This window comes from Hetaerina americana, unplaced genomic scaffold (genome assembly GCF_022747635.1).
Source record: "Hetaerina americana unplaced genomic scaffold, ioHetAmer1.1.p SCAF_10, whole genome shotgun sequence".
In the NCBI taxonomy this organism is placed as follows: Eukaryota; Metazoa; Arthropoda; class Insecta; order Odonata; family Calopterygidae; genus Hetaerina; species Hetaerina americana.
The window spans coordinates 54,604,526-54,631,664 of NW_027286070.1; the positions used below are offsets into that span (position 1 = coordinate 54,604,526).

Below are 27,139 nucleotides of genomic sequence, written 5' to 3' on the forward strand. Positions count from 1 at the left end.
AAATAAGTTTATTTTGAAGCTAGATTAAAGAACATCATTTGCGTTACTCACGCCATATTCGCCGTGTAGAATTTCAAAATTAGCCAAACACCCAATCAACTGCAAGCTATTAGTCTAATGCTCTATTTTTTTCAGATTTTTATTACAATTTTTTATTATAATTAATGAGGCTATTATATGAAAAAATTATTCTTTCTTTGCGAGTGATAAATATTATTTTAAAATAATTATATAAAATCAGTAATGTGAAAGAACATTCTAAGATTCCTGCTGATAAAAAAGTCAGTAATTCACTTTTGACAACAAGGAAAAAGGAGAGTTTGAAAATTTTATTAATATGGGCCGCTCACACAACAGTTTATTTTGGAAAAAGAAATTTCCACTTAATCCACATTTTGGATACAAATTTTGCTGCTTTTAAAGTTTATTAATTGAAAAAAATAGTCGGGAACTTAAATGTATCATACGAATTCAAAATATTAAATGTTTAGCATAAGTAACATGGAGCTGTTCTGGAAAAAAAAGAATGACTCGACCCTATCGGACCCTGGTATTCTCCTCTATACCGCGAGGTATGTAAATAACCAGCAGATATACTATCAAAAAGAGAGATCCAACCCCTTCCCATGAAAATTAGAGGTAAATTTTGCTATACATTTTTAGCCTAGGATATTTTGTATCCTTCTCATTCTAACAAATGAACATGATTTATAACAGGTAGGAGCAAAGAAAAAAATTTAGAACTTGAAACATTCACCGTATGAATGCAAAGAATATCTTGCACACTGACGAGGAGTCAGAGAAGTCAGCGAAATGGTGGCAGCACTACAAAAGTTAACAGACAAATTTTTTTAAGGCAAATGGCAGCTCGCGAAGCCTGCGCGTGATGTGAGTGATGAGCCTCGGCAGCCAATTACCGAGCGGTGGCGGGGACGGTGCCGGGGCTCGCCGGCCGAACCAGCGGCGGCAGGGTACGGCGGCCCCCCGGCGCCGTCCACCGTGATATCATTCCCAAGGCATTCAGAGTGATGGACCGACAGACCGGTCCAGTGCTTTCATTCGGAGGTGCAGTGCCAGGGGTGGCAAGTGGTGGAAAGTGGTGGTGGTGACCCTTTATCCGTGTCCTGTAGACGTGGTGGTGCTCTCTCTGTCGAAGGAGGTGAGAGAAGTGAGGCGCGCCGTTGCGGGTGGTCACGCCGAGGTGGGCTTTCTCGGCTGAGGTCATGATGGAAAGGGTGAAAAAGGGATGCGAGAGAGAGAGAGAGAGAGAGAGAATATAGATGGGGACTTGAACGTAAGAAGGGAGGGGGTGACGGGTGGAAACGATTTTTTTAATGGGTGGGTTTTTAAAGGGTTCCCGTCGATGTTCTTTCCAAAACTGTCGACGGCGGCATGATAATGCATCTGACTCAAATGTTTGGGAAGAGGAAGGAAAAAACAACGGGTTTCAGCCGATGTTTTTCTTTAAACGGTGGGGTGGATGACCAAGAGGTGAGGGAGTGAGTGGGGGGAAATGGTGAAAACGTGGAGTCCCTCGGGGGAGCGGATGTAGGGGTTTTGGGAGGATTTTAGTGGTTTGGATACGGCAGCGTTGGTTGTCGGCACAAACCGACAAAGTCGACGTGTACCAAAGTGTATACTCAAATATATATATAGAGAGAGAGTAAGAGAAAGAGAGAGAATTGATACAGAGAGACAGAGAAAGAGAGAGAGAGCGCGAGAGAGACAGAGAGACAGAAAGAGATAGAAGACAGATAGACAGTGAGAGAGAAAGAGAGAGAGAGTTGGGATGAAGTCGAGGCCTACCGTGTCGCCTACCTTCTTCTCCCACTGCAACACATAGGGGACCGGATGGTCCCCTGGGAACTCAACATGGCAGTTAAACACCACTGATTCGCCCAGGATGGCGGTGATATGGACCGCATCCTGGAAGCACAACCCTGTGGAAATGGAAGAGAAATATTTTTAGAATCCAGTGCCGACATATCAAGGGGGAAATCATTTTTCACTCGTTTCTCTCATCATTGAGAAATCACTTCATCCACTTCTCTTAAGTACCTCTTTAGACAAAATTAAATATGCCTGAGAAATTAAATGACATAAAAAATATATTAAGGTGCAATGCCGGGGGAGAGGGGTGGCAAGTGGGAAGTGGTGGTGACTCCTTTTCCGTAAAATAAAGTTATTTTGCGGAATGCAAAAAAATGATACTAAGCAGGCAGAAAGTTAAAATGTATCGGAAATGAGAGCATTCAAAATTTTTTTCCCTCTAATTCAGCAAACAATACCAAGGAACGTAAGGGGTTTGGATCGGAATTTCCGTATGACTTCTATAAGATCTGTTATTCAGTTATGAAAATACGATCATTGTTCTTGCTTCCCAGTTTGGTTTGGCAATTGCTTTAATGATATCGTTACTTGATTCGCATCCCTCCAATCGTATTATTGTAGCATACTTTTAAAAGAACTGGTATGAGAAATGCGTTGTTATTATCATGAAATGAAAAAAAACAGTAGTAATGATCTTTGTGAAGTTCATTGACTGATAGTGCCATGTTGCACCGAAAATTTGATCACGACAATATCCATCTTAGAGATGAGACTCAAGGTCTCAAGGACTAAAAGTTGATGACTAGTTTATTCAACCATGTAACTGTGGTGGCATAAAAAATGGTGTTGCATAATTTGGTCAAGAAATCTTTTATTCTTTTGAGGCCATTCCGAATTTTCAGCGTTTTTCTAGAAACAGAGTGACATGAAATTGAAATGATTTTGTATCTGAAACAATAAGCAGAAACATGGAATTAAATACTGTTTCATTTTTAAAACGCTACTTTAATTGTCATCTGCAAATTGATAATGAGAAGTTCCATTAAGTACAAGTTATCAAATTATTTCTTGAGTCCAGCAAGATCGAAAATATAACTTCTCAAATTTTCAAAAAATTTGAAAAATAAACAATATACTAGTGTAATACATAAAATAAGAACTAACAATGCGCTGTGGCAAAGATCGGAAAACACAAATATGAAATTTAATTTTTTAGCTTTCTTTTTCTGAGGCGTTCACGAGAATTGAAGCAAAATTATTTTGCGGTTGAATATGTCGTAGGGAAGTTTTTTGATACTCTCATACAAATATATTTCCTCTGATTCACAGATGGTGCAGATATAATTCACACCAAATACATTGTATTTCTCAGGATATTAACATAATTTTTACTTAAATCTAAAATGCCCTCCCTATCAGGTCATAGTTGAAATTTAAGTAGTGGTACCGGACTTAAATATTAATGTGTAGAGAGGTATTCAGTGAAATACTATATTCCACAAGAGGATATTAAGTAATTAGCGAAGAGCATTTTATAGTTCCAAACAGTTTCTTGAATTAGAGTAGAACGCATGTTAATAGTAGAAACATTTAAGGTATGTCCATTAAATAAGTGGTCGGACAAATGCACAGTAAAAATTCGAATAATACCGCAATAATTGTGCAATGGTATGGATTCTTTAAAAAAAACATCGACATCATTTACTGATTTCGAGAATCATGAACTCCCGTGAAAAATATCATAAATAATAAATAAAATTATCCAAGAATAGCGTTCAATTCACCTTATGGATATAAAAATACTCTAGAAATAAATGCAAACGAGGTCACTGAGATTTATAAAAACTATTGCGGACGGAACACATTTACATCTTCCGTAGTCTTACCAGTAACGGCTGAGAGCCTAGAGCAGAGAATTATTTTTTGTATACACCCAGGGAGCAATCAGAATCCTTTCGAGAATTGATACTTGCTTCTATTACCCCTGCAGGCAAAAAAATATAACTAATCCCAAGAAGTTTGATGCTCGAGTTCCACTGAAGCAAGCTATGGGGAGACCATTTTATCGAAGCGTTAATTAAAAACCGTGCTTCAAGCAGCAAGAAGGACGAAAGGAGACCTCTCACATCGATTCCACTTCGATCGCATGCTTATGTACACCGCATATCGTCAGTGTATGTTCATCTGTGTGCGCTTATATATATATATATTTTTTTTTCCTATATATATTGTATATAGATAACATATATGTATGTATGTATATACATGTGTGTGTGAATATATATATATATATATATATATATATATATATATATATATATATATATATATATGTATATACACATTCAAACACGAAATCCCGCCAAACGGCGAATAAATACTCATATATACAGAAACAGATATAAGGAAAAGGGATAGGAACACATATAAAGGACGAACACAACAGAGGTGGGGAAGGCGGAATCGAACGGATCACAAGAGTAAAAATATTTCCTCAACCGGGACTCGAACACCGGATCTTTCCACTTGCCGGGCGGATGCTCTTAACCACTTGAGCTATCGAGGATAGTCAATTTACCCTGAGATCCGTGGGTCTAATATGTCGCCAAGCGCCCCGATTCTTTCAGCCAATATATATATATATATATATATATATATATATATATATATATATATATATATATATATATAGCATTGTGTGCTCGCGTGTGGCATTCATTAGTGATATTAGAAACAAAAGTAGAGGACAGCTAAAGGATGTGCAGAAAGATGTTTACGTGCATCACCAGATATGTTCATTTGTGTGTGTTACCTACCACTGCCTCCGTCTTGTGTCGTAAACTCTATTGCTCCTAACACCGTGGGTCCTGATCACTCGTTCAGTGTAAAGGGAGTTTGTATTAAGTCCCGGTGGAGTGAAATCCCCGAAGGGTCGAATTGCAGTCTCCTCTGACGATTTGAGTAAGATTAGTGCCAGTGATTGCGATAGGGGACATGTATTCATGTCTACAAATATAACATAGTATATATATATATAGTAATATAACAAAGATATATATATATATATATATATATATATATATATATATATATATATATATATATATATATACACACACATATACACACATATATACACACTTACACACACGAGCACTCATAAGTTTATGCGTAATTTTCTGTTTCTACGTATTTTCCGTTTGTCGTGCACGTGCCACCTAAGTTTTATGTACGATCGCTTCGTGAGCCTTTCCACGAACATGCCAAACACATGTAAACACATACTAATTATTACCAGTATCTGATTATGCATATACGCACCAATATGAATCTATGTATGGCAATCGGTGGGTGTCGAAAATATTTATTTAGAAGCACCCACATAAGGAGCCAGTGAAATACATCCGTGGAGACTGAGCTTCTCCCCTTCCCACCACAAATTTCATCATGTTGCTTAGCGGAAAACCTTTTTGCACCGCGCAAAACAATCCCTCCTTCTCCCTCTTAATCACCCTCTTCCCTTGGCCATATCCTTTTTAAGTACTACGCCACATATCACTCGATGCTTTTTGCACTACTGACCTCTTTCTCCAAAATTTACTGCCCATACCTTTTTTACCTCATCCTTCTATTGCTTTCTTATTTTTTGCACCTGTGTTTCCTTAAGCCCTTGCTCGTTCCCTTTCCTTGGGTCGTAAGAATCTCGTCGTTTCGTCCTCTCGCGCACTGCTCCACCATTCACCCCTGCTAACCAGCCCCACCGCGATGCAGATCCCTACCGGCACCGTTGTGTCTCACGGAGCGGCCAGTTTTGACTTCACAATTAAGTGAAACCAAGGAGTCGGGAAGGAGGTGAGAGGGTTCTCGAGGTAGGTGAATGGAGGAGGCGGGGGAACGGCGGTTGAGAAAAGTTCCGAGGGCTGGGATGAGAAACGGTCTCGATTGCCCCTTAGTCATTCTCCCTTAGTGGGAACCCTCATCGCTCTTCCATACCCCGCCACCACTATTTCACCCCGAGAGCGCTTTCTCTCCACGCACCCCTCGGCAACCCAGAACCAACCGAATTTCTCCACTTCCAGCATAAAAGTCGGTCGGCATTATCGACATGCAAACGCTGCGTATATGCATCTATCGATATATATATATATATATATATATATATATATATATATGTATATATATATATGTATATATATATATGTATGCATATATATGTGTGTATACATATATATATATATATATATATATTTAGCACATCATTGTCGGTAATCTACCAATTAAGGTAACCCAACATCATATTCCTGCCAACATTCTCCCCTCTGTCACAGGCTTCAACATCCCATTGTCAATCAATATGCTTGGTATCCATTCTTTCTGTATCCTTAGAATTTCTCCGAGGAATACCCTCTCCTCCCCCACTATTAAAAGCACCATTTGTTTTCCCTTCCATCCAATTCGCCTTCTCCATCCTTCTCCTCCTCTACATTTCAAAAACCTCCAATCTACGCCTATTATCCTGCTTCAATGGCCAAGTTTCCCCACTTAACAAAACCACGCTCCATTTCAATGTGTAGGCGAGCCTTTTCTTAACATTCTTACTCTAAGCCCGCATAATCAATTTTCTCCTCCGTACAAAAGGTTCTTTGCCTATCGAAATTCTTCTCCTTGCATCCATAATACTTTGACCATTTTGGTTCAAAACACTCACGAGATACGTCAAGTATTCCACCGACTCTAGTTTTTTCCCTCCTATTTTAACGTTCACCTTAGCCTTTCTCCTTCTGGAAAACCGCGTAACCTTTGCTTTATTAAATTCATTATCATCCAAATGTAGGTGTGTGTATGTATATACACATATACCTACATAAAACTAGAATTATAAGTAGAAAATATGTAAAAGGGCACTCAAATTGCAGATAGTTTATGCTTTCGTATTAAGCCTTCTTTTGGTCAGACTGGAATGTTTTTAGACGGAAGGAATAGGAGGGCTGCGGGTTGGGGGGGAGGGGAGGCGGCGCGAGCTGGGAAGAGGGGAGCGGTAAAGATTCAAAGATGAATGCTTGGACCGGGAAATTCAAACGATCTGAATGCCTAGATAAATGTGGATTCGCCATCTCACACCTTCATAAGGGTGGTGAATTCGGAGAGAGATTCAAGAATGGTTGGGGAGACACACTAATCGAAGGAAAGGCTGTCTGATTTCGCCCGTGAAGGGAAAGGAAGAGAAGAGAGGGAGGTGGCATTAAATGAACAGCGGTGATTGTTCATGCGGATGGACAAAGGAGGAATGCATTCGCCGAAGTAGAAAGATAAATATTGGTTGCACAAGAGGAGATAGATTACATTTTTGAAGAGGTAATTGGCTAGGGAGTGAATTGGGGAGGCATCGAGGGGATCTAGAGATAGGGGAGTAAATCAAATGAGTACACATGTTTCACATTGGGGGTGGAACAAGTCAACGATCGATGGGGAAATTTGCCTATGGGGTGTGTTTTGGTGAATTCCAGGGTGTTTATAAAATTGGCGGCTTGTCTGTATGAGAGAGAGGGGCATTGAGGCAGAATAGATGATGTTACGTCATTGTTTTTGAAATAGGGAACATTTCTCTGAGAAAGATTTTTAACTGTGGGATCCAAGAAAATTGGTGGTGCATAGGTTGGGTCCTACGTCAGATATAGATAGGGTTGTTAAATGTAATGTGTAATATAGGGTTTTATTTTGCTGGAGCCTTCTACACGATGCACTCCACAAATGTGGTTACCCATAAATTTAAACTAACTGCAATGTGAATGCCCTTTTGCGTGTTTTCTATACCTATTACTGTATTATAATCTTTTACAATGGGAATTGCAGGGACATGGTTCAATACACGTAATCCCGCCAATTAGTGAAGAAATATTCACTCACATGGAAAAAGATATAAGGAAAAAGGATGGGAGCACATATAAAGGACGAACAAAGGAGAGGTGGGGAAGGCGGTATCGAGCAAATCACAAGCGCAATAAAAAATATAAATAAATAAATAAATAAATAAATAAATATATATATATATATATATATATATATATGTACATTCATTTATTTATTGACAAGCACAGTTATTAATTCCAATGCTGGTTTGATAGGAGCGGGTAGAGCTCACCTATTACCTAGCCCCACCATCGCATCACGTTATGGAAGCGTTTCTTCCCCGAGCAACCTATGGTGCCCGAAAAATTAAACAACTTGGGCGAACATAACGGCTTCAGGCTTAACTTTGTGGAATTCCTTCATGATAAGGGTAGAAAAAGAAACTTTGCACTTTGCACTTGCACATGGTTTCATCATCAGGTGATGATGCGCAACATGGTCCTGTGAAGTATTAAATATTTATGTGGAAGTGCAAAGTTTCTTTTTCTACCCTCATGAGCTTGGGTGAAGCTAAGGGTCCCCAGAGGTGTTCCTGGGAATCAAGAGGGCCCTCCGACCAGCAGTCTAACGCTCTACTCTTTGGACTACCACGTCCCATCGAGAGATATGCGCATAAAAGAAAGAATCGACGACGACAAAGGACGACTGGCAATACGTCGATGGCGAGGAAAGAAGCTGCAAAGTAGTATAGGGGTGGGGGGTAGCGAGAAAGAGAGCGGCCGAACGGAAATGGGAAAAAGAAGTGGAGCTGAAGAGCTGGCGAAGAAGAGGGCGGGATAAAAAAGAAAAAGATAGATGACAAGAGAGGGAAGAAGGGGCCATTTCGAGATCGCTCGTTCGACTCAAGCGCCAATTCTACGAGAGATGTTGTGTGTGTGTATATATATATAATTATATATATATACACACACATATATGTATATATATATATTTACATATATATTTATGTGTATATATATATATATAATTATATATATATAATTATATATATATATATACACACACATATATGTATATATATATTTACATATATATTTATGTGTGTATATATATATATATATATATATATATATGCATATAATATTTGGACGGAACAAGAGAACACAAATAACATAGTAACACTTAAAAGGTCACTCACATGGTAGATTGTTTAAGCTTTCAAGTAAGACTGCAGTCTTACTTGAAGAAGTCCGAGAGCTTAAACAATCTACCATATGAGTGTCCTTTAAGTGTTACTATTTTGTTTGTGTTCTATTGTGCCGTCCAAATATTATACTGCTGGTGTGAGTGTTTCTATATCATCGATATATATATATATATATATATATATATATATACACACACACACACACACACACACACACACACACACACACACACACACGCGCGTATAAAGAGGAGAGAGAAGAGAAATATTCCAGTTCGGCCGATGAGTACATCACACGCAAGTTGGGAGTTGACGCCGAGGGAGTTCGCTGAAATATCATACCCAAGCTCTAAAGGTAACACCACAATGACCCTCCATTGTCCGCAATCATTCGATTGGAAAACATAACCATTGGAAACCAAACCGCTTAGGAGTCTTTATAAGTGTTTAGAATTTCCTTGGTCACGCTCGCGTATGGTTGAGGGACTTCACATCCGCGGTAAATCTGGCACTGTGGGAAGGGGGACGTGGTGATTCAGAGTTTTGTAATTATCGACAAACTGGGAAATCGAGTCCTTAAAACGGATTATGAAGTTCTATTCTTTGAGCAGCTGAACGCAATTGATATTTCGGCAGTGAGACTCAAATTTAGCACGGTATTTCAAATTAAATTTAGCAAAACATTATTTGAAATCATGTCACCTTATGCTCTGAATATCATGTCACAAATCCCGCATATTTGTTAGGGTAGCATCACGGGTGTATTTTGTGAGAAAGTACATACCCATTTTTTTCTTTCAGCACTATCCACAAGAGAATATACCTTTCCGAAAAGTTAACTTCTCCTTTATCAGCCATGCGCTTGATGTGAATTACGGGCCTTTTTTCTAACGATTCGTATGCTATATTTTTCCACATAAATATCAATTAAACTAGTGTGAACTATTTCCATTTTCAACTCATCAACACTCCACAGAGAAGTACATCCGTTCACAAGCTAAGATGCTAATTAATAATTTAAGTTTTTATTTCAGTCAAGTCTACGTAAACCTACTCAGTAGTGATGCCTACTATGCATGCTTTGGGGATTTAACAAGCTTTTTCATACCCCTCTTTAAGTGCATTTACAATGAGAATTAAAACTTTTGAAAAGTTAACAGTTAAACGCTCATGTGACAGTAAAACATACCTTCATAAAAGTTCTTACCCCATGCTCGCGTTAAAAAATTGATTATTTAGCTCAAATGGTGTGTCAACCGCTGTTATATAAAAAAGAGAATACAAGTTTGAGTTGGGTTGGGACTTGTCATCTGCGACTCCACTTGTGACAAAACATTCGATAAATCAATCAAATCCTTATGCTGCCGCTGCACATCCCATTCCAATTACGCCACGGGTATCCATCTCAATGCTCCGAATAAAACACGGCCGCCCAAAGCTTCGGAATCAACGAATTTTAAATGGCAGAATTTTGACAACGGTTGAAATTTGACATCTAAGTCATTACATTTAAATTGATGAGTGAAAAGTAATCACTCAAATTATCTGCACGTAAGAACTCAAATTTACTAAAAACGAACGACTCATACTTTTCAGTAGACACAGTGTACCGGACAAAGTATGCCACTACAGCTAGAACAATTTCAATTTTCTTTCAGCTTGGTTACGAAAAATTTAACTTCTTTCTAAGTTTTACGAGATCACTAATAACAATAAATAAGAAAAAAAATCACTATTTCGTTTTTGTTTTGAAATTCAAATAGAAAACTGAATATAAATTAGACCCTCAGTTGCTCATCTAATAAAAACAGACATTTTCGAAACATTATTTTTTAAAAGAAAAAAAATAGTGGTAATTTTATATATGCCCGAGATCCTTCCATTCCATTTTATCATTATAACTATGACCGGCAGCATTTCTCGTAACTTTGCAACGGCATGGAGAAATTGAAATAATTAGAAAAGTATTTCAACTATCTGAACAAATGCACTCAATGGACTGCACTGTCTTCTCTCGGAAGAGTGAGAGCAATTGTTAACGACGTGCGGATTAGCGTAGTCAAATCGGATCAACTGAGTGTTCATGATTGTTGTTACAGGGTGAGAGGGAGTGTTCGCCTATCGGGACATCAAAGATAAGTGTCGGTTGGTGTGGCAGATCGCAATAGAGGGTGAAGATCAGAGATGCCGATACGGGATTTTTAATAAGGGACAGGAGAAGACTGAATAAAAGGAATCAGGGGGACGGTAGCATCTAAGAAACAAAATTACGGATATGGACGGTAGAGAAGAGCATAGAGAAAGAAAGAGAGCTTTATTTTGGTCGTTACTTGATAAATAGGCATAATGAATGACGATTAAAGATGGAATACGTGTGCATGGGCGCAACTGATTCGGACACAGTATATGCTCCACCCTACCATGGCGACTGTGTAATAACTCCCATGAACAATACCCCGAAACATGTAACTATTACATTTTTGGCGAAATGGGGAATTAAATTTATCCAGCCACATCTATAGGTTTGCCTATTAGGTTCCAGTCCTGAGACATTCCAAGTTAACACTCCAAAAAATGTGTCAACTAAATCTATGCCACCGCGATAAAATTTCAAGAAAAACTACAACCCCCTCATTTCATGCCCAATCCAATCAAATTCTTCAAGTTTGAGATCTTTATTGTTCGGATCGAATGAATGCTTCCGACTGGGACTGTAATGCATATTTTCGGGAAGCTCAAACTTGCCTCTCCGTGAGAAACGGGAACGCAGCCGGCAGGAGAACGTGGGAAACTTCTCATAAACTGTCATTCGGGACGTTTCAGTAGGAGAAGCAACGCTGTAATTCAGCACAAGCAAACATCAAGCTTTGCCTCAAGGTGAAAATTTCAGGGCTGTGCAGGAGGTGCAGTTAATTACTGTTCAACGCGCGGGCGCGAAATACGCCAGTTTTTCCGCCACCGTATTTTTTTGTCTCCGCGGGGAGAGTTGATTAAACGGGAGGGCAGTGGTGGTGGGATAGGGAAAAGGAAGCCGGCGGAAAGGCGTTGATAAAAGAGAATCCGCCAAGGTGTGCTTACGAGTGCGAGAGGGAGGGATGCGTATTTTCGGACGTGTCCCTGGAGGACGGGATGGAGCGAGGAGGCTGGGGGGGGGGGTGGTAGCGAAAGGGAACCGGGTGGAAAGGGGGAGAGGGGCAAGAGGTGGAGGCTGTATGTTTGGATTAGAAAAAAAAACTCCCCTCACCTTCCGTGAGCGATTGCGAGCCGTGGGAGTGCGTGCGTGCCGTAGATTTTTTTATCGTGTGCGTGCCGGGCCGTGAGTCTTCGGTGACGATGGGGGAAGAGAGGGAAAGGGAGGAGAATGGACGCGAGAGGGGGTGGTGGGTTTGGCAGAGGTGATGAACGTGGGGATCGGGGGGGGGAGAAAGAGGGGTGGTGGTGAGGAAGGGTGGAGTCAAGAGATGTAATCAGGAGGAAGCTTTGGGAGGGAGGGTGCGGGAGAGTCGGGGACGCGGGAAGAAAAAGACGTGCCGACGGAAACAAAAGAACGGATACGTGCGCTGAATTCGTTTGAGAGCGAGCGAGGGAGTGAGGGAGAGGAAACCGCCGCGGAATTTCAAAGGCGTTGCTACTCCTCTTGCCCCTCCCCGAGTGAATTTCATACTCCCATGATGGCGGGCCTATGGAGCCAATTTGATTCAAACTCGTTTTGTTTGGAGCCTTTTCCGTTGAGGACCAAAGGTAAAAATCAGAATGGGCAAAATTTTAAAATTCTTGACATTTAGCTTTGTGGGTCACGCATAATCCTGAGGTTGAGTTTTACATGGTCTCTTCGAATAAGATTTTGGGACTATTTAATTTGGAATAAAAATAAGCTCGCGCAACGATTAAAAAATAGGGATCTTTCACCGGAATTATTCGGGGCCACAAGGGCAAAACATTTTCAATTAAATTAGCTTCTTAAAACTGGTCCACCAAATGTCTCTGATATTCCATCGTGCTAAACAGCTAATGTTATTTATCATTGTATTAAAGGAAGTATAACTATCATGGAGAAAACTATCTCTTCTCATAAAAAAATTATCCTAATCATACTACATAAATTTCCGGGTAGTCATTGAATCATGGGTAAATATGATCACCTAGCATATATTCTATAAATAGATACCTCAGTTAAAATTCGACATAGATCCTAAATGCTAGCCAGTTATTCCACCTTTAGGTTATTTCAAATATATAACAGTTGCAACATGATTGTTGGCATGATTTAATAATTAATCCGATACACTGATAAAATGGCTAGATGAATGGGAATATTATTACAAGTTGAGAAATATCAACCGTTAAAGAGAAATATGCAATAAAGACACAACAACATACCGTCGATTTTTCTACATTTGATGCGTAGTGGAAGACTAGAAGATTGCCCGTTTTCTTTTAAGACAATGCAAAAGAAATATTTAACGAGGTTGAGCAAACTGCGAGGCACACCTGGGAAAAATGGTTCCCTATCACATAAAATAAAATTAATATAGATGGAATAAATAAGATGATGGAACATCTTGAGTTACGGAAATGGAGTGCCAGGCAAGCGTAGGGGTTGAAAATCGAATTTCAGATGAGACTGAAAAGAAGCACAAACAGCGGCTATGAAGAGATGATATCTTATAATGTTCCAAGCACTGATGGCAAGGTAAGGTTGAAGAATACAAGGAGAAGGTAAAATCCGGGCGAGAAAGATTCAGCCCACAGAAAGGAAATGTGGCTTATAACGTCGATTTAGCATAAAAAAATACTTTAATTGCCACATTCGTTCAAAATGTAATGCAAAAATATTTAAAAATGATTAATTTAATGCCTCATTGGAAAAGCATAATATGAATTTAGTTTATTTAAAAACTGTGGAATAATTTGTCTAGTGTTAATGTTACTTTGATTAAAATACATTTGGACAACTCTAAAAAATAAAACATCAATTAAAGTGTTTAAATGATTTCCTGTATCATTTTGTGCCGCAAATTTTGCTGATATTATTTTTCGTACAATTCAAAACAGTAACCGTGCCTTTAGGCATAATATAATACTTGGTTGACTAAATATCGTATAATAATATACCTTAAGAATTGCATTAGTATACAATTAGGAATCATATTTCCAGCCTTTCTCTACCCATTATATTATTTACATGAATTTACCTTTTCAAATTCCTTCAGATTTCTATAATATATTGGAATTCACTCATAGACACACAATGCACGTACTTGGAATTCAAATATAGCAGTGGATTTATTTTTCTAGGAATCAATCAAAGAAATAATCAAATAACAAAATGGAAAATTCCGCTGTAATTTCATCATTATGAATGTTTCTTCAGCTATGATTATTTTCGCAAACTAAATTTTGGATTTTTATTATAAAGTTGTATATTTTATTACCAAAAGCAGTAATTACTAATATTTAAAAGTGATTATACTGTTATGAGTGCTGTTGCAGTAATTGCCATATTTTGTCTCAAGGAGGAGATTTACATGGGCTCAATATACTTTTAGAAATGTAGTATTTGCGGATGCTAAAAAAAATATTTTTAAATCTACATTATCCAGATGCAATAACATTTGATCGTTTATAACTAGTTCTCCATAGAGATGTTTTTTTACCCAGAGCTATAGAAGTTATTCTTATATTATTTACATCGGAGCTTTGGGCGAATTTCTCGAAGTTGAACCAAGAAAAAGGAATGAAACAGTATAATGAATTGACGTAATGATGTGACGTTCACATTTCCTTCCTCCGAGACTCGGAGCAAATATCCCCGGCCGTCGCACCCACCTCAAGGATGGAGCAGGCAGGGATTGCTCCCGCTCTCATTATGCACCAGCACATTATCGACAAGGGCTGCATTAGCGGCACTCAAAAGCCAAGCATCAGACGGCAAGCGTCGCCGCAGTCGCCGCGCTCTCTGAACTTATGCACCGGAGCGAGGATAACGTCCCCGGAACGACTGCCTCTCGTCTCATTTCGCCGCCCTCGCATCCGTCCTGGGCCCAGCCGAAAGCACTCCTCGACCGCGCCGCCCGAGAACCGCCCCCGGTACAATGAAGATACCGCAACATTCAATTGACTCCATCATCTATCTCCTCGCTCGTAATTTCACCCGACTCACCCATTTCTCGGCCCACTCTCCTCACCCACCAACCCCCCCCCCCCTTGCCTCCCGAATGGGTGGCATCAAAGATAATTCTCCGTCTGTAGCGGACACGGCGAGATGCGTTTAAAGATGCTGTACATTCAATGCACCCTTGGCTGTGGCACGCATCCGTCGTGACCTATTTTGAACATTCTGAGTGAAATTATGCGCCCGTCGTGCGTGCATTTCCGATCATTAACCCGCAGACGACAGACGGCTTTTGGGGCAGCTTCCCTTGAGTTTGAAAAGGAGCAAGTGGGCGTGGAATCAGTGGCACAAGAGACCACAGAAATTCCTGTTAACAATCTTGTTTCCCTCTTTTAATTGAATAATAATTATTTTTCCTCTCCTGATCATACAAAAATACATCGAGGCTCCTAAAAAATGGAAGAGGTGATGGCAGAAAAAATGGAAGTTAATTTTTAATGAACCTTCTAAGCTTCGTAGAAAGATTTGAGTTTAAATATTATTATGTGCCAAGAATTTTATTAAATATCTGCTGAAATTTTAAATGATTAAGACGTATTTTCGAGACATTTTTATAAAATTTTTAACAGTGCTTGACTACCACTTAACAACGCAGACAATCAGGATGTTCTGGGATAATCCCTAGAGTGATGCCGGTAATTCGTACCAAGAGATGTGATTAAAATATTGTTACACATAAAAAAACGTCACAATTTCTTGCGGAGCATTAACTGTATTGGCAAACTACATACAAATATTCCTAGATTTTCAACAGCTTTTCTTCAAATATTATTACCCCAATGTAAAAAGTGAATTCAAAGGCGAGGGATAGAAAAATATCAACACTAATATTATCACGACGAGCTCTATCTTATTTCTTATCGTTATTCATTAATGTTCATACTGTGCAAATAATATCATTTTAAAATGAATTTGCTTGAAAAATATGAACAAATGTGCTTGTTGCTAATTGTTTCCAGATATCCCACAAATCGAAAATTAGCAAAATAAGTCAGGGACCAAAAGAGACAAGATACCTTTTAATTACAGAGGCTAACTCATTTTAGTTAAGCTTATCCGATTTTTACCGAAATCGCTTATTTTGGCTTTACGCAACACAGTGAGGCCATAACAGAGTTTGCAAAAATATAACATGGAAACTCGGACACCGAAATAAATTAAGCTACCCGAATAATAGTTGCACAAAATATTATTTAGAAGGAAATGGAACAAACAATTCTCAATAAAAGAATATTATAAATATATAACAGCAATTATATATATATATATATATATATATATATATATATGTATTATATGTTATTTTTATGCAAGCTATTAGTGAATATTTTTAGAGTGGGCACATGAAATTTGTATTATACATTTCAAATAAAAGATTAGTAGGTAATTCACTTTGGTGACAAAAGCAAATTTCCAATTAATTCAATTAATTAAAATAATTAGCTAATTTATAACTTATTAATTTCCGTTATTAAAATATTTAAAACTGTGTCCAGTAATTTTTTTAACTTACATATTAACTAAAGTCTGCCGCAAGATCACTATTCTATTATACATATGTGTATGTATAATTAACTGTTCTTTTATTATTATAATTATCTCGTCACCTTTTTCCCTTCTACCCTACTACTTTTTCATTTATTTAATGCCTGTAAATATTATATTTGCGGATATAACTCAGTGTTCTCTTTATCTCTTTTTAGAATAATCACTTCGAATCAGTGTAACTTGAAGTAGCTTTAAATGGCTGATGACATTTTCACGCTTCCTGAAACAGGTTAGGAAAATTATTTTTCTTCATCTCCTAAATCCTTGTCTCTTAAAATGCGATAGCCTAGATGGCTAAGAAATACTGTATGCCTATTAACCTATGAAAATTGAAGCAGATTTTTAGATTTTTTTGAGGAAAGATTGTATTCTTAAACATGCTCCTAAATAATGGAGTTCTTTGAATAATGATACAAACTACAGATAGCATAAAAAGATGTCCTCTGATTTTATATAAGCATCATATCTTCACAAATAATTATACATAGAGCGGCCAGATCAAAAGCAAATATCATAAATATTCAGTCAACTCAACAATGGAAATCTGCCTCTACCACACTTTGAAACTCTCACTGCATCTGTATATTTTCTACATTCTCATAACCTGTTTCATTTAGCTCAAAAACCTCCTGATCCCCACTTTGTTTGGTCTCTCTTAATTCAGAGAAAACATATGAATTAATTATAGGAGTTCTTTAAAATCTGACTTTATGCTAAGAAACTATTAGATATTAACAACTCCGAAGAGGAGATATTTATATTAAGGGGGTTCATGGTTTTTATTCCCCTGCTACATTTACTGTCAGACTCAGTGTTGTAGATGCCATATTTTTAAAATCATGATTACTGAAAAAATTAAACCGAAATGAATTTCATTACTACGCTAATTTTTTCACCCTTGGCTATACACCTTTCTTATAATAATTCAATCTGCACTCATTTCCTTTCCTCCAAAAAAGTAAATATTTTTGAAGATACTTTCAATTATATTTATTACGTATTTCCGCTATCTTGAAAAATGGAATTTTAATGAAGTGGACTTCTGATCATTCTTTTTCCCGGACTCTTTTGCATCCATTAATTTATCAATATTTTCTGTAGGCACGACCATTGAAACCCAACATTTGAATTCAGGTCCCTCTGGGCAGTGAAAACACAGCCTGCGGAACTTACCTGACGGTGCAAGGAGTGCTATGAGATTAAGGCCTAAAAAGGCGGCTAATGAGGTCACAAGGCCTCTTGTCGTAACCGGTCCGACCTCGCGGCTTCGGACCTTCCCGCTCTTCCCTCCTCTGCTTCTCCTCCTCCTTCTTCTCTTCCTCCCACAGCTGCTGTAGCCCTCCTCCTCGTCTTCCTCTGGACCACCTGACAATCGTCCTCTCCCCGTGCGTCGAAGTCGCGGGAAGGCGGCGGGAGCGCTGACGGCTGCCAGGGGTTCGTCCTCTCGGCAGGGGCGGGCGGCGGCCACGAGTGAGGTGGGCACTGGTCCTCCGACAGGGGTCGCGTCGTCTTCGTCGGCGTAGGCGTCGGTTACTCGAAGGAGTGACGGGAGAAGGCTGGGGCCGGCGGCGCTATCTGCGGCGGCGGCGGAGGGGGTGTAGGCAGGATTGACGAGGCGTGAGCAAGAGAAGTACGGCGGCTTCACGGCCTGGCGGCGACGAATGCAATCGACGACCACTTGGCCCACGCTACTGCCCATCCCGGGACCCCTGTTTCCATAGTAACTGTTAGAGGAAGGCCAGTCCTGCCATCACCTGGAAGGAACGAAGAGAGAAGAGGTGAGATTAAAGATTTGATCCTTGTGATTGCGATTGCAATGCAAAGCGATGGAAGTATTGGAATTTAATCGCAATTATTAATAATTACTATAAAATTACTGCTTAATATTGAAATATTCCAATCAATATGTTCTAAATCGAATAGTAGCACACACACACACGCACACATCCTCATCACAGCGCCTGAAATCTTGGGTGGCGGGCGATGGAATAAAAAAAAATGAAGGGAGCCAATGTGTAGAAGTCGTTGAACTATGTAACTGGATGCTGACCATCAAAGTCCACTTAATTTCGGCTTACTGCGGTTTCATTCGAGTTTCGAGATTATACGAGTGAAATACTTTTGAAATTGCTGAACAAAAAACTTTTCTTCCGTCATTTAAGAAAACGCCAATTTCACCATTTCGGAAAGGTGCACGTGTTTTGGTTTTAAAGAAAACTGCAAACAATATTGACCATCTCAGTAAACATCACCATTCGCCAACTTCGCTTACCATCAGGGTTTCTGGAAACTCAACCACAAACATTGAAAAAAACAAGGCGGATTAAGGCGGAACTCGAACCCCCCGATTTTGAGTTCGGCGTGAACTTTCCCCTGAATTCTAGGAGAATAAGCTTAAAAACTTAGCCTTTAAATCCTCACTATTTTATCCTCTATATCACTTCCATTTAATATAAATTATTTTAGAAAATGACAATTTCCGAACAGTTAACCTTAGACACGAATAATAAAAAAAATATAAAATGAATCAAGGGAATTTTATTTTTCTTTTTGTACGATCGATTATCTTCTGATACTCAAGCTATGCTTGCCTTTGATATGGTCTAACGTTTCAAAAAGAAGAATGCAATAAAGCATAATTCCACAATCTAAATTTATGAATATTATTTATTAAGCCTTAGCATTACACAATATGTTTCTATAAATAAAATTGAATTTAGTGAAAATTTCTCAAGAGTATACGAGATACCCTAGTTTTAAAATAAACGTCTAAACTCAACATCGTACGTAAAAATAGAATAAAAAATTTGAAAATAATGTGTTTTGGGAAAAGGAATTCATTATTAAATTTTGCTGTTATTATAAGTGAATTGATCGTAATGAGTCGATAGGATACTTTTTTCGAAAGTGTCCGCTAAAAGTCTAGTTTATCATACAACTCTTTTGTGTTATATTTATCAAGGACACTTTCTATCTTTCATAACTTTCTTTCTCCAACGTTTTCCCTTAGGCGGCCAAATTGATTCATGCGAAATTTTTAAAAATATTTTCCCGAAATTATAATTAAACACGAATCTGATGAATTAGAATGTAATTTACAAAAAAACAAGACTGAAAAAAAAACAGGAAATACTTTCAACCATGGGGAGAGATGACGTGTCGACTGACGGTGGAAGCTCATGCCACAAAGGCCTCACGTGGATCAACTCGACTGCTGAACGCAATCGTGCAGGGACGCGCAGTTAATGAGAAATAGAGGAGGTTTTGACCAGGCAGCGATTTCGAACCGAAAGGAGGCCGACCCAGTTACAAGGAAGCTCAATCAAGCAAATGAACTTTCTTACTTTTCTAAGGAACAAGGAGGAGGGGTCTTGGTTTTGCCCTCGATTCGCTGAATCAGAGGAGAGGTAAAAGAGAAAGAAAAAAGGCAGAGAGATGCAGAGAAAGATAGGGATAAAAGGAAGAGGCAAAGAGAGAGCGAGAGGAAAAGAGAGAGCGAGAGGAAAAGAGAGAGCGAGAGGAAAAGAGAGAGCGAGAGGAAAAGAGAGCGAGAGGAAAAGAGAGAGAGCGAGAGAGGAAAGGAGAGAGGGAGAGGAAAGGAGAGAGGGAGAGGAAAGGAGAGAGGGAGAGGAAAGGAGAGAGGGAGAGGAAAGGAGAGAGGGAGAGGAAAGGAGAGAGGGAGAGGAAAGGAGAGAGGGAGAGGAAAGGAGAGAGGGAGAGGAAAGGAGAGAGGGAGAGGAAAGGAGAGAGCGAGAGGAAAGGAGAGAGCGAGAGGAAAAGAGAGAGGGAGAGGAAAAGAGAGAGGGAGAGGAGAAGAGAGAGGGAGAGGAGAAGAGAGAGGGAGAGGAAAAGAGAGAGCGAAAGGAAGAGAGAGAGCGAAAGGAAGAGAGAGAGAGGGAGAGAGAAAGAGGGAGAGAGAAAGAGGGAGAGAGAAAGAGGGAGAGAGAGAGGAAGAGAGAGAGAGGAAGAGAGAGAGAGGAAGAGAGAGAGAGGAAGAGACAGAGAGGAAGAGAGAGAGAGGAAGAGAGAGAGGGAGAGGAAAAGAGAGAGGGAGAGGAGAAGAGAGAGGGAGAGGAAAAGAGAGAGCGAAAGGAAGAGAGAGAGCGAAAGGAAGAGAGAGAGCGAAAGGAAGAGAGAGAGAGGGAGAGAGAAAGAGGGAGAGAGAAAGAGGGAGAGAGAAAGAGGGAGAGAGAAAGAGGGAGAGAGAAAGAGGGAGAGAGAAAGAGGGAGAGAGAAAGAGGGAGAGAGAAAGAGGGAGAGAGAAAGAGGGAGAGAGAAAGAGGGAGAGAGAAAGAGGGAGAGAGAAAGAGGGAGAGAGAAAGAGGGAGAGAGAAAGAGGGAGAGAGAAAGAGGGAGAGAGAAAGAGGGAGAGAGAAAGAGGGAGAGAGAAAGAGGGAGAGAGAAAGAGGGAGAGAGAAAGAGGGAGAGAGAAAGAGGGAGAGAGAAAGGGGGAGAGAGAAAGAGGGAGAGAGAAAGAGGGAGAGAGAAAGAGGGAGAGAGAAAGAGGGAGAGAGAAAGAGGGAGAGAGAAAGAGGGAGAGAGAAAGAGGGAGAGAGAAAGAGGGAGAGAGAAAGAGGAAGAGAGAGAGAGGAAGAGAGAGAGAGGAAGAGACAGAGAGGAAGAGAGAGAGAGGAAGAGAGAGAGGAAGAGAGAGAGAGGAAGAGAGAGAGGAAGAGAGAGAGAGGAAGAGAGAGAGGAAGAGAGAGAGAGGAAGAGAGAGAGAGGAAGAGAGAGAGAGGAAGAGAGAGAGAGGAAGAGAGAGAGAGGAAGAGAGAGAGAGGAAGAGATAGGAGTAGGGAGAGCGAGAGAGAAATACGGAGAGAGGAAGATGTTGAGACCGATTTGAAGGTATGAAAATAAGGCAAGCCTCGACGACCGAAGGGGGGACCACGCTTCTCACTCTACCATTGTTTCAGAACAGAGCTCGAGGCCGACCCCTCGACATCACGCAACCCGTCTATTCGGACAAACAATGCGGGTTGCGGCACGTTAACGGGGTTAAAAGAGGCCCGAATGTTTTACCCTGGCGGCGCACTTGGCGAAGGGGCGTATCCGGAGATCAATCGGTGGGTGGGGGATGTTGGTCTGCTGCCCACGCTAAAGGGATCGAATAGCGGCCAAACCCAAAAATTGTATCAAAATTCTTCGGTTTCATAGTTCATATCGGACAATAAAACTACCTCTGTCATCAGGGACGCATTAAAAAAATCCTCGAATCCATTTTCAAAGACTCGTCTGTTTAAAAATATTTAACTCTGGCTTCGAAGAATTCATCATGCGGGAGTAAGGCTCCGCAGTAGTTCATCTACATACTCCATTTCCGCCGCAATTGGATACGCGATGGAAAGGAAAGGCAAAAAGTGCTGTGACCATGTTTACTCGTGACCCATATTCACGTCGTGCAATCTCTAACAGTTGTTTTTAGAACAATTGAAAATTTACGATCAACTATCAACCGTTGTTAATGTGACCATTGGCTAAAATTTAGTGAAGTTTTATTCCTCCCTACGCATTCCAATAAACTGCCCCTTGTTCAGATCTACAGGTATATCCGTTGTGTATCAGACTCTGCATTCCTTTTACCAAAACTTTCACTGAATGTGACACCTCCGAAATAAAAAAGAGAGAATTTCATAATTTTATAAATTTAAGAAATGATAATTGGAAAAAAATTACCTTCAAAACTAGTGGACTGTGAATTTTGCAAACTATGTCATATTAACACGATATATTAGTCAATTGTCTAGCATCGTGTCAAAAAATATGTTAAGAAGAATAATAATAGAAAAACAGCTAGCTCGAAAGAAAATTATTAAACTGAAAAGATATAAAAATACTAAAATATGGATGTAAATACCTAATCTGCATGTTAGTTCTCATAAATGTTTTCTGGCGAGTTAATGAAACATAATCACCATAATTCTCAGTTACATAAGGTACTAGTTTAACACCTTAACCCTTTGATTACATAGGTATAGGGATATGCATCAGACATTTTTATTTACGGGCTTTTATGAGAGAATATAAACCAGATGCCTTTCAAAAATGTATTTTATAACAGAGTGCATGAGGGTTCACTTATTTTTTGAAAGTAAGGTATTAGAACTTTATGACTTTGCAATGTAGGACACCTGTTAGTTAACTGCACTACCGATGAAATCAACCGAACTTGAAAACTTGGAGCTTAAAACGATTAAAAGCCGGATTAAGAAAGAACTTGATCACCTCTCTTCACTCTTAGAGTTGATATTCTTTTCGTTTACTTCTAAATTACACATAAATGGATAACACAAGGCGGAATTAAGCACTCCAGGAGTTCCCCTAGGAGGAAATTGAGTACTGCTCCCATTCAGAAGCTTCTTATGTCATAACTTCCTTCCTATAAAGGGCCACGACACATAAACTTTAACAAGCTTTTAAGAATTTTTCGTTTATATGGAATAACTTTATGACCGAGGATGTGAATGGTTCATTTAAAAGGCTTTCCGGTGGAAGGGAAAAGTTTTGGCTTAAGTGGTGAGCGGCTGGGGGCTGCCAAAATTCGAATATGCCCCGTGTCTACTATCCCTCCGCCTCTCCCTCCTCACGTGGATAAGGAATCACCCCCCGCTGTTGCCCAAGTGAGTGCGTTCAATGCTTGCGGAACGAAAAGAGTCGAAGGGGGAGATTAAAAAAAACTAATTACCGCGAAGTTATTAAGTACATCTAATTCTAGATGAGCTCTGGACGAGATGAGACACAATTTACGTAACTTTTTAGAGTTAAGTTCCACCACGCGAGCATTATAATCCTTTGATCTCATGACGAAAGGAGGGTGAAAGAGGGAGCAGTGGAGGGAGGGCTGGAAAAGAGACGCCTCCCACCAGGGAGGGATGGAGGAAGAGAGAGAGAGGTCACCTTTTGTCCCACGCAAAATGGAAGGCAGAAGGCGGAGAGGAGAATGGGGCAGCGGGTGGAGGAGTCGCAGAAAAAAAAGAAAGAAGAAGGGGTGGCGGGGCAAAGGGGCGGAGTGGGTGAAGAGGGCAGAAGGAGAGAAAGAAGGGAGCGCGGGTGCCCGGGAGGAGAACATAACCCCGCGGGGAGAGAGGAAAACTAAGGCGGAGGAGCAGAGAATTGAGAAGGACGGGGATGAGGCAAACCACGGAAGAAGGAAGAGTCAGAGGAAAGAGTGAGAGCAAAGGAGAGGAAAGAAAAGGAGAGAGGGGGTCAAACGAGGAGTTTTCCGTAAGGAAGAGAGAGGAAACGACTGTATTAGGACAAAATTGAGACCTTTAGGTGGGGGCCTCTTTCCCACTCAGCCCACTACCTTAACCAGAATTTTAGATGACGTTATTAGTGAAACAAAAGGGATTTAGCGCGAGTAAAGCGGCAATTAAGAGACGCTAAAGAAAACAAAAATGGGACATCAAATGCCAACGAAATTTCAATGCCCTTGGACCACAAAATAACTCTACCTGCAATTTGTATTTCCGAGTCCTCATTGCTTTGGTAACCGGTAGAGTAGTTAAATATATATTGTTCAAAGAATCAACTCGGATAATCCGAATGTAGTTACTCCTTTTATTGATTATCCATCCTCTAAAGTGACTCATTTTAGTTCGCTGTTTATATTACGCTACAAATATTAACGTTTTGCCGCTGTGGAATTCCTGAGGTGAAGCAGGAATTAAAATAAATTCTGTAACTCTGGTGACTTGTTATTTACGAATGAAACCAAATATAGTCCCCTAATATCCCAGAATACTTGTTTTGTGTCAGTTGGTTGATTACTGACCACCGATGAGAGAACTATACTCAGCATATCAATTTAATCCTTACCGACAATGAAAAATATATTCGTGTTTACTTCTAAATTACCTCGCAAATCAATCAACACTTCAGAAAGTTAGTGCCATAATTTGATTCGAAATCTTGCACAACCAAATCCCAGAAATTCTATGCCATTAAGATCATTAAAAAAAGATTAGTTATTATTAACGCAGCAATACCGATAATCATTAGCATCGGACGATATCGGACCAAATCAGATTTACGTCTAGAGCCTGAAACATATGGGGTCAAACCCTAACTTTCAATTAATATTTCGGTTACAATTTATTCGCGTTGGATTTGGGATATAATATTTAGTTGGTAGCCAATCAGAGAACCTTAAAGTTTAATGAAAGAAATGTTGGTTTAATTTAATATACACATTTAAGGTTTTGATTATCCTTTGACACATGCATTTAAGTAAAAATGGGATTACTGTACCACACCAATTGATAGTAGGATTGAAAGAGTATTCCAAGATTGACTTGACACTAATCAATAAGTGCTCATCACTAAATATGTCTTAAATGGTGGTGAAAGAACATTGTAAAGTAAATGAAAAATTATTATTCTGAAGATGATTAAATATTGTGTGCTTTTTAAACTTCCCAAACGAAGGAGGCATTCCAACTTTGTCTGAAATGATGACAGCAAAATCTGTGAGATTGTTATGATAACGAGGGGTAGGAAGGGAGTGAAATAAGGAACAGTAGGGCAATGCGCAAGGAAACAGGGTGAACAGATTAGAGGAAGAGTTGCAAACGGTGAAGGGAGCTAGCGGAAAGGTGGGTGGGGAAGGGCTGAGGGAATCGGGTGGCGGAGGAGGGGATTGCAAGGAGTAAAGGCCACGTTTTTTGACCCTTCCCCCCTTCTCTACACCCTTTTCCTCCTCTCCCCCTTAATCATAGCTCCCACCTACCAGAGCGAATGCCCCTCACTCGACGGCCCCTCCCACACATATATTACGCCCCGAAAACTCCAAATGGAACTCCGGCGTATTCTCGTAAGTCGGTTCGTCTTTGTAGCGGACTCCCTTGCCACGAGGCTGTCGTCTGAAACGAAGGTCAAAGGGTGGGACGCGAATGGGGGAGGGGAATTATTGTAAGAGGGAAACCAGAGGCTTGAGCCGCTGGTTAAAAATCCCTCGAGGGATAAGCGGGAGAGGTAGAGTGAAAGAGAAGGACGAAGGGAGGTGGATAGCGGGCTGTTCCCGGGAGGGTGCAAGGTGGAAGATTTGCATGCAGGAAGGGTATGAGATAAAGGTAAAGGCGAACTCATCACAGGAAAAATTGGAACTGTTTGGCCCACGCTCATATTTGAACCTCCGCTTTTAAACTGTTGGGCGTGTGCGCAAGTTGGCGAGTTGCAAATGCCTTTCATCACCTTCCCTCAAGGGCTCCGTGGTTGTAATATCAAAGTGACGGATATAGCTGGGATTTTCACCCGTAGCGAATATTTTATTTGGACCGAATGTATATTTCATACGAATTAAATTCGTCTGTAACAGCATTTACGTTGTTCTCGTGACGACATTTCCCTTGGCTCTGGGATGGCTAAAAAAATTCCTTTGCAGAGATTTCCACAGTTATTTTAATAAAATAGAGTATGTGAAGTGAGAGATGGTGAGGGGCATTAATTGCATAAAAATAATGACCAAATAAGAATCAAATTGCATATAAAAAAGAATGAGTTCGATGTTAAAGCCGGAACGGATAGCCACTCAATTAGTTGTAGTCAACTGAAGATCTGAAGACAACATTTAATGTGCCGATGAGTTTATGGCGTGAAAAAGAACATGACAGTATTATTCAAATACGAAGGGAATTCATTACGTATTGCGTTTCACAGATGAAGTAAAGGTAATCTTTTGATTATTAGATTCAAGAGAACCTTTGTATATTGCTGATAATTATACTGGGGAAAATTAACCTGTTTTATGTTAAATTTCAAGTGTATTATCAAAATATAATTTGGTAATGGTATTTCACTCAATACGCATGCGGCCAGTGCGCCCGTATTCGCAAAATTATTTTTCCGACGCATTAAATAGTACGTGATATAATGTACTAAAGTTATAATCATTTGACGGTAACTATTAGCAACAATAAGTCACATTAAATTGGACATAGCGCCAATTAAAAGAGTGTTTATATCTATAACTTCTCGTTGTCAAGCATGATTTAACATAGAAGACGCACTGCAATTCCACCGCTAAAGTATTAGTCTTGAAAACAGAAAAGGAAAGAACAATTAACAATATTCTTTGCCTAGTATAATGATTCAAGAAGTTTGGATGGAAAAACAAGGGAATAATATAGACAATGAATTATGATTGGCTTTCATATTGAATTCTTTTTTGAAACCAGAAAAAACAACGGTTGATATTCGTTGCAGTTGACCTCCCTTTGGGTATACAATTGATACTAAGAAGAGAATGTTTTCTAGATAGCACAATAACAGTAAAAGTTTAATCATTTTCACATCTATATTTTTAGGTAAGTTTATTGGCGTTGATTTTAATGTATACCCTAAGGAACACTCGGCCAATATAATCTCACAACGTCGTTGCCATAGCCAGAAAAACAGTGGAAGGAAAAGGGAGCAATGCTCGGGAGAAGATAATGACCGGAAATATAATTAAATGCAATTACGAAAAAAACACTTCGGAGGCGGAAGGAATGAAATAAAGTCCTCATCCGGAAATAAGCAATTGTGGTGGA

At 39.6% G+C, this 27,139-nt stretch overlaps 1 protein-coding gene across 6 annotated transcripts in view; it reads right to left on the reverse strand.

The window, feature by feature from the left end:
- LOC139700136 (protein turtle-like) overlaps positions 1–27,139 on the reverse strand; it is a 744,763-nt gene that overhangs the window by 48,808 nt on the left and 668,816 nt on the right. For 5 of the 6 annotated variants that reach the window (XM_071598678.1, XM_071598679.1, XM_071598673.1 and 2 more), the window contains 2 exons: positions 17,784–18,364; positions 1,807–1,940 (listed from right to left, as the gene is read on the reverse strand). In XM_071598678.1, coding sequence (XP_071454779.1) covers positions 1,807–1,940; positions 17,784–18,309 — 660 coding nt within the window. In that variant the 5' untranslated portion in view covers positions 18,310–18,364. The remainder of the gene's footprint in view (positions 1–1,806; positions 1,941–17,783; positions 18,365–27,139) is intronic. The other variant, XM_071598677.1, reaches the window with a different exon arrangement.